Source organism: Ischnura elegans, chromosome 3 (genome assembly GCF_921293095.1).
Source record: "Ischnura elegans chromosome 3, ioIscEleg1.1, whole genome shotgun sequence".
Classification (NCBI taxonomy): Eukaryota; Metazoa; Arthropoda; class Insecta; order Odonata; family Coenagrionidae; genus Ischnura; species Ischnura elegans.
Window position 1 is genome coordinate 18,278,464 of NC_060248.1, and position 9,217 is coordinate 18,287,680.

At 42.2% G+C, this 9,217-nt stretch overlaps 1 protein-coding gene across 1 annotated transcript in view; it reads left to right on the top strand.

Moving 5' to 3' along the window:
- Positions 1–8,015, top strand: part of LOC124155499 — a 39,704-nt gene extending 31,689 nt beyond the window's left edge. The window contains exon 4 of the mRNA XM_046529360.1: positions 3,228–8,015. Coding sequence (XP_046385316.1) covers positions 3,228–5,275 — 2,048 coding nt within the window. The 3' untranslated portion in view covers positions 5,276–8,015. The remainder of the gene's footprint in view (positions 1–3,227) is intronic.
- The last annotated feature ends 1,202 nt before the right edge of the window (positions 8,016–9,217 follow it).

Genomic DNA, 9,217 nt, shown 5'->3' on the forward strand with positions numbered 1-9,217 from the left:
AGGTTATCTATATGATAAGCGGTTTTTACCAATGAAATTTCCACTTGCCGTATCTACTGCATAAGTATTTCCTTGCATGTTTCTAAAATTCGTCTATTTGTGGACAAAGTCGAATTTTTATCTAACCGCAGTTTGACGGCGAAACTTAGTGACTTCCTTTTTCTAGAGAACTGAATGTCCCCGAACTTTTACTGGTTTGTCATGGGACTAAGTAATACAGTTACTTAGTGTGTTAACGGCGGCGAGATATTCGAATATTAGGTCAGTCACTCAAGGGCTGATAGTTTTTCTTTTTAAACTCCAAACCGGAAACATGAACAGTACTAGCTCCTCTTTGTAAACCATTCCCTATTATGACCCTTGATGGGTTGTGATTGTTATGCCCGGACCCTTTTTGGCCAATCAAAATGATGCCGATTCTCTAAAATCAATCTTGCAATCGGCATATCCAGTAATAATTTCATGAAAAAAGGAGACATTTTGATTCTGGATAGAGGATTTCGGGATGTTGTGTCATATTTAGAAGATGATTTAGAGTTAAGCGTGCTGATGCCGACGCTGAAAGGCATGCGAGCTCAGTTAACGACTAAAGAATTGAATAAATTGTGATTTCGTGGCTAAATTAAGACGGGTAGGTATTGTTAGTATTAAGGAAAAATATCATTAAAATATAAGGAACTATAATTTTTATTTAGAATATAATTACAGCGAATGACATCGTATGGGGCAGCATATTGAGATATTTCTGTGACTGTGGTAATGGAATAGAAGAATAGGGTGTTGCGCTCATATAGCAGCAACAATTTATTATTTATCCTACGGGCAGTACCAAGATAAAATCGCAAGACCTTGATTTTATTAAGTAATATTAAATAAGATTTTAACTAGCATTTGTTTTGACGGACAACGTAATAACATGCATCAATGAATATTCAGAGGATGACGAATAACCTTTCAAGAGCGATTTTCATTGACATCCTGGAGTCAATATAAAATTGTATGGTGAAAATTCATCTTTTCGGCTAGTTACTGTTCACCAGATTTTTTTTATTTGTATGCCAACTGGGAAAAAGTTGAAACCCATAATTTTTTTCATTTCAGCAAACAGCTATCATAAAGTTATAATGATATCCACATAGTTTAGCATAGGTGAGGTAATTTCAATGAATTTATATCTGATAAGGACATTGAGGAAGTTCAATAAATTCTCATTGAAAGGAATGACGGAGGGGTTGGAAGCAGGGAAATTCTTTTTAGCTTACTCAGGCGTTTTCAAGGGCCCTGAATGCATTTTTGGAACCAGTATCAATACCATTCTGTCCCTGTGGTGAGAACTTTAATCGGTACAATACTATAATAACTAAAAATGGGTGTTATGGAGGGTCAGAGCATAGAGCCAAATGGCCAAAATCGCATGTTTTCAATCGCATTTTTCGCGATGTTCCACCATCTAAAAGTTATATTTTCAATACGCCAGCCGAAAGGTATTAAAATACACTTCCAGAAAACGTTTTTTCTTTTTGGCCCTCTCAAGAAAATTTTATGAAAACTTGCCTTAGAAATTTTCAAATCGACGCCATATCTTCTTACCCCGCCCGAAGTTCTTGAAAAAAAATTAAAATATGTGCCATTAAATAAGGTTTCCAATGCCGCAAACCGCATTAAAAAATATGCATTCTTGACCGAGATATTTAAAAAAGAGTGAAAATCGTATTTTCGATCTAGCCGGCCCTGGTGGGCACATAGCGGGCTGGAAATATGGGGAGGTTTGTCCTATTTGATCCCAAATTGCATACCTTAAGAACGGGAAAAATCCGGGAGGGGGGACTTTTCACCCTCTTTATCCAGCTATGCCCTTTACATCGTCTTAGATTACCAATGCATGCATGAGGCCCAGAGCTAGGTAAACATCTCTAAATAATCACCTATTAAAATTGCCTATGGTGGGAAAGTTTCCTTCATTTGATACAGTATTAATAATCCTTATTTAGGCCAAGCGCTACCCGCTAACAGGGTACTTTGCGACCTGCTAGCAGCCTGCATCGTAGCGGCGCTCATAGCCTCGCACCAAGGTGGCGTCACCCGGCGGCAACTGGAACCAGAATGACGTCACAAGGGATTTTCCCAGCATTCATTCTTAGCCGTCGCGTTCTTGCGATTGAGAAGTTTCACTTTTCATTTAATCGTGAAAAATATATATCGTAATTTAAAAATCTAAAAGCGTGTAATACGTACTCCAGGAGTAATAATCTTTCGATTTAGGCAATTCAAAAAATAATAGGAAACCACCCTTTTGCGAACTTTATCTACCATTCTTCCCTTATACGATAATTTTCATTTTTTCCATGTATCTCATGATGTGATCAATTTATTGTTCCGTCTTCCACACAAGAATCTCAAAATATCATTCTTCTCTCCTACGCTCCTTTGAACTTCCGCATCACCAATCACACGATCTATGCATTTAATCACCGTCGTTCTTCCCTTACTCCACACTTCGATGGAATCCAGCCTCGATTTCTCCGCCGCTGTCATCGTCCTTGCCTCGCTCCCATACGGAAACCCCGAAGTCCTGAGGAATTGGGTCCCAACTTAAATGCTTATATTTTCATCAGTAAGAAGACGATGGTTTTTTTTAGGATTGCTCTATCCGCTTTGGCAATTCTACTGACCAATTCCTTCTTCCTCCACTGGTCACGCGTTCTGCACCAACCCCAAACAGCACAAATCCTCAAGTCTAATGTTCCCTCGCCTAAGGTTGATCTTAGCCATTAACTTATATTCCCTTTTCTTCCACTTTGATGGATTTATCCACTAAAATTGAATAGTAAGAGTTAAAACTACACTAACCCTTCACCAATTAGTCACACCGAGAAATTTTACAAAGGACACGACATTTTTATATTAATAAGGCCTTCTCTTATTCAAAAACTTCATTCATTGGGCCGGGATCAAAAGTTTTAAAACTATTCCAAATTGCTTGCGAACAATGGTGATGTTGGCTGTTGTATATTGTACACAGGTAAAATGATCACAAATTTCCGCGTTAACTTACAGAGTGGTGTCGGGGGAATGGTTGAGATCTTCTCGAAACTCATTCATATGTTTCCCTTCCATCTTTCGTAGTTATTAAAAAATTAATATCGATCTCGGGTCCTAATTAACGACCACACTCTTGGATTGTTGATTTCTTTGAAGATAGAGCCAAGGTTATCTTCTTCCTGCAGAAGTGGAGAAGCCGAATCGGTTGCACAGGAGAGCGGAATGGGAGAAAGACGAGATAAAGAGGGAGAGGGAGTCGGTGGACGTCATCGTGGTCAGGGACGGAGGCCTCGGCTGCTCCCGGATGCGGCGTTGCCGTGCCCTCGTCCGCTCCCTCAGGGGCCGCAGGAAGAACTGCGAGCTTAGGGATAACTTCTACGTGGGTGGGGACGGGAACGTGTACGAGGGTCGCGGGTGGCGGGCCCCTCCCTACTGGCACCTGCGGGGCCTCACCGCCGTCACCGTGCACTTCCTGGGCGGCCCGCCTTCGGCCCGCGCTCTCGAGGCCTACCAGTGGCTCGTGGACGACGGCCTACTCAGCGGACGGCTCTCTGCCGGCCACGCCGTCATCGCGATGGCCACCCTGCTCAACGACACGAGCCACTCCAGTCGCGGTCTGCAGGACACAATGGCCGCGTGGCCGAGGGCCACGGACGTGGCTCGCCTGTCCCGCTCATGGGAATACGTGCTGCCTCGACACCTGAGGTTGGTGCGGAGAGCCGCGTGGGACGGCGAAGGGCGGGCTTCGAACCGGACCCGCTCGCGTCCGCTGCCGAGGGGAGTGACCTACGTGATGATCAGCGAGGGCGGGGAGCGGTGCAGGGGGCGTGTCCAGTGCACGGCCTTCATGACACGCGAACGCCAAGAGATGAGTGCGGCCCTGAGAGACGACCTGCCGCACAACTTCTACGTCACGGACGGCGGGGACGTGTTCGAGGGTCGCGGGTGGGAGATTCGGTCGCCGTGGGAATTGAAACGAATCGAGGACAGCTACGTGAGCGTGCAGTTGTGCGGCAACTTCACGAGCGACGGCCCGCCCGAAGAGGCCGTCAATGCCCTGAAGCTGTTGATGGCGAGCGGTGTGGAGGTGGGTAGGTTGTCGCCTCGATACAAAATGGTTTCCATTGGTCGACTGCTTTATGCTGCGAAAGGATCTCTTGGAGAGGGTTTGCAGGAGTACGTGGAGGGATGGTCCGCTTGGTCGGAGGGATGGATTGCCGACGGTCGGTACCCATCATCCTACACTCCCCTGGCTATCATCAAACGCAGTGAATGGGGTTATGAATCTTCAGATGGCTCGTACCGTGGAATGACAATGGTTCTGGTGGACGACGGAGGAGGAAGGTGCCATACCCGTGAAGAATGCATACCCATCATCAAAGAGCAAAGATATGACGGGAGGTACGCCGAGATTTACAACTACTACATCACAGTAGATGGTCACATTTACGAGGCGAGTGGGGAATATAGGTCTGAAGTATCTAGTTCATTCTCTGTTTCTAATGTGTTGGCCATAAAATTTTTAGGTTCCTTCTCCGAGGATCACCCTTCTGCGCTGGCCCTTAATGCATTGACCGGTCTCCTGGATTACGCTGTGAGATCGAACTTTTTATCGCGGCAATATAAACTGACGTCTTTCCGTGAGACATACAGAACCGGAGCGCCCTCCCCTGCGCGTGGTCTGGACGGCTACTTGAGCACGTTGCCATCGTGGACGAGTTACTCAACGCTAAAGGTCGATTTATTTTCGAATGGTCGAATTCCATTCCCAGCATCGAATTTGGGTTACCAGTCGTCGGTAGCGAGCAATTTCACAAGAGCCGTCGATTACGTGGTTATTGGGGAGTTTAAAGACAGTTTATGCCCGCGCTATGGTACAGAATATTGCTGGAGCGGTAAAGCTAACTTTTACATCGATGGATATGGGAGATCGCGGGAATACCGCGGCTGGCAGTACCCGTCACTCTGGGAAAGAAAAGCCCTGAGGACTGAATTCTACTCGGTCGTATTCATTGGGAATTTCACCGGGTCGCTTCCCTCTCGTCTGGCAATAATGCATTTCCATCACCTCGCGAGACTCGGAGTGGAGACGGGTAAACTGGCGGCAGACTACAAGATACTGACGTTTCGTCAGATATCCGAGGGATCGCCTGCGAACGACCCTGGCGATAAGTTTTGGCAAGAGATTAGAACTTGGGACAGATGGATGGATATCGATCCTCTACCACTGTAGTGGACCACTCTCGATACGATTTAAAAAATGGAAATCAATCACAGTTTGCATGCTTGAGCATATGTTTTCATTGGACGCAAGGCTTATGAGGACTCATTCCTTCAGCTGGACCGGTAATTTTAGGTGAAGGATCAATATCTTATAATTTATGCTATGATTGATAGATTTTTCTAGGGTTTCCATTCGGTTATGAGGACCTGTCTGGTCCAGTACATATTTCAATAGCCATCGTGTTGATCTCCCTCAGGAAATGATGCTGGTGCCACCAGTGTCACCCGCATTTATTACAATCTCTTATGTGTAGAGTTTTCCCATTGGTTGACACAAATTTTGGCTCTCCAATTATCTGTTAGTCCGAGCACTAATGAGTTAACCGTCGTTGAGTTGGACAAGCTGACTTTTCAGCGAATTCATTTGCTGCTTGCAGGGGTAGAAACATAGAAAAAAACCAAAGGATATATAATCGCAAGTTCTGTCAATTTTTACTGCTTCTAACTGGTGTGATAGGAAGAGCAAGGTAGGGCTTGTAAATAATAAATAATCTATGCTCACGATAAAAATTAGCTTTTCTCAGATAAGACTCAATACTATACATGTAAATACATACAAAAATTCATATATTTTGAATTAGTTACTTGGTAGAAAAACATTTGTGTAGCTCCTTGGGTGCAGCGATGAGGCGAGGAAAGTAAGAACGAATCTTGAGTGTGGCATGTGATTACCTGGATCTATGTGGAACAATTTTACCAAACACATTTCTTCATTTACTATCATTAATTCAATTGATGATAGTAAATGAAGAAATGTGTTCGGTAAAATTGTTCCGCATTGATCCAGGTAATCACACGTCACACTCAAGGTCCCGTAGACCACCGGTTTCTTCGTTCCCGTGGTAATTGCTCGAGGTTCATGGTATTAGGTCGCGTTGGTAAGCGCATATGGTACAGTTAACTTCATAGCGTAAAAAAAGCGATCTAACATGACAAGTCATGAATTACTCCGAACGGAAGAGGCATCCCGCGAACGTAGAGGAAATAAAAAAAAAAGTGAGCATGGACTTTTTCAATAGTACCTATGGTGCGAAAATCGTCAGACCTCTAGATGTCTCCTGCGTTGGAGGTGTTTCGTAAATTATCACGTGAGATAGTTGTGCTCCGTCATCAATTGCACTCTAAATGAGGCAATATTGATATTTTGCGCTTTCGGAAACGACTTTTGATTGTTTCAGGCCATGAGCAGTGGTGTCTCATAAGACATATTAGTCAAGTAACACTTTTATCAACTTTGGTACCTCAAAATTTCCAATATATACATTCGTAGCCAAAACAAAATATCTTTCTCTTTGGTTATTATATATTTGCTGAAATTGGTGAAACACACAGATTAATATTTCACTTGTAAAAAAAGTTAAGAAAAGTGCGTTCCGACACTGCTAATGTTGCCATCACACCACTGGCCATGAAGGATGGCAAAACTAGGGATTCCAAGAGACCACTACTAGTTGTAAACCTCATACTATCGCTAAAGTAACGATTGGCAGCATCCTTGTAAGAATACTAAAATTCTGCAGCGTAGACGTGAGCGTCGTTAAAATGAGTTCTCGGGTTTCCAGCCGGGTCCAAGGGTTTTTCAGCACTGACGTTTCGAGGGCGAGGTCTACCATCGTCTTCAGGGTGAATGGATTAAGCCAAGATGTGTCCGTTCATCCAGCACATCTTGGTCCATCCAGACCCGGCTGGAAACCAGAGAACTCTTCCTCCAGTCTATTCGCCGGGAAAACCTTAGATTCTTCATAAGTAATAAGCTGTTACCAATTTACGCTCTCCAATTACGGGATAGTTTACAACTCTGAGAAGCTGGTCGTTTTTCTGGCGTCGGGTTACTCTCTTAACACCTATTCTATCAACGATAGAGTTCTCTTGGGATACCATCCGGGTGAGAGAATGCATTCGGTCTATTTTTTTTGATGACCTCAGAGTATGGATCGTCGCGTCTATTTATGTGTATGGGTGTGGTATTTCTAGTGTGTGGTTTGCGTCAAGTTTAATAGACTCATGTCCTGATTGTCTGGCTCTAGCCCTGGTCCCTTACGATGAGTTGCTCAGCACTTAATGTTAGTTTTCCAATCCAAATTCAATTCTCTCCGTGGATTTTCTGTCCCAATAATTTGAAATTGGCCTCTTAAAGCTATCCTTTCGAATGAAGTAGCATTACCATTTCCTTTTAGAATTGAGAAAATATGTCCCGTTTCGTTTTGAGTTATAATAGGGATGGTGGCTATCAATTGAGCAGTGTGTAGAAACGATATCGTGCTGAATTGGAAAACCGACATTTCAATTAAGAAGGGGGTGAGTGATTCACTCATCATAAGAGGCCGGTGCTGGAGCCAGACTATTTAGATCTGAACGAAGGAGAACTGGCGCTAACCAATGGGAAGACAGGGAGAACTACAACGCAAAAAAGATTTGTCCTCGAAACGAGCTAAAAAGAAGACTCAGCATTATTATCGATAAAAATTATTCTTATTATGCAATCGCTGGGCACTGCAAGAGGTGCACTGAAAAGTTTCTCTCTTTGAATGCATTCCGCATACGACTGCAGAGAATGGACTTTAATCGTGCGCTTAATGTAGGGAAACGGACTCTTTTATAAACAAGCAAACTCTATAACAATACAAATAGTATATTCCTTAAACGTGACGAAAATGGCTCAAGACAGTACATTATTCTTATCCAGTAAGTTTATTAACGTCCCTATAATAGCTGCGATTTGATTCACTGATTGTGTGATTGATACAAATTAGTAGCCAAACTGGTGATATGTGTGGGTATATGGAATATTGGACGTAAAAGTAAAAAAATATTCATCGGGAGGAAAAATCTGAAATCTTAAAAAAGTCGATAACTTTTCGAGATATATCGACTTGAATTAACATGGGAGCCTTATGGGACTAAAACTTTTTCACTTTTATTATGTATTTTTAAATATGTGAGGAACATGAGATTCTCTTGGTATAAACTAGATTTTTTGGTTGATTTTTTGGTGTGGTTGTCAATGCGATGAATTAATATTTAGTATTTTTTATGATTTTTTGAAAGTGCCCCATGCTTTTCTTATGGCACTACGTTAGGATTTTTTTTGACCAACTTGCAATCATCACAGGACAAATTCCTTGAAACGCAAGATACTAGATTTTTTGGTTGATTTTTTGGCTATCTCGAAATTTTCATATGTCGAAACAATTCCGAGGAATAAACGATTTCGACTTTCCATTGTAGAGGTGGTCGAATTTTCAATCTTGGATTTCGGCGTTGAGACATGTGCCATATGAAAATTTGGAATCTCCAAGAAAAACCGTTAGAGGGTTCTCCGAACCCTCACGTTTGAGCTTACTTTCGCCGTATCCCTCTTGGGTTATTCATAATTAAATTCCGAAAAATGTCCTGCAAGCGAAAAATCATTGTCGCCATTTTTTTGTGGAGCATGCAATCTTGAATATCTTAGCAACCGCTTAAGCTAGAGGAATGAAATTTTCAGAGTAATAATATTATTAAAATGGTCAACTTTTGCAATGATGACCATTCCGATCGATCGATTCATGTGCGAGTTATATCGATACGAATCTCCTTGGATACGCTTTAATCGCTAATAACTTTTTTATTAATCAAGTTTTGAACATGAATGTCATACAAAATACGACTGAAAATGTCATTCATCCGACAAAAGTTAAATCAGGCGAATCGATTGATTAGACTCGAAGTTATGATCGATACAAGGTTGTATTCGATTGAGCCATTTTTTGGGCTTATTTACATAGTTACGGAAATAAAATTTTTAACAATATGTAAGAAAAAAAATGAATTATGCGCACACATAAATTATTTAGATGAATTATGTTTCCTAATGAAGATACATCGATTTGAATTTATATCTTTTTGTATT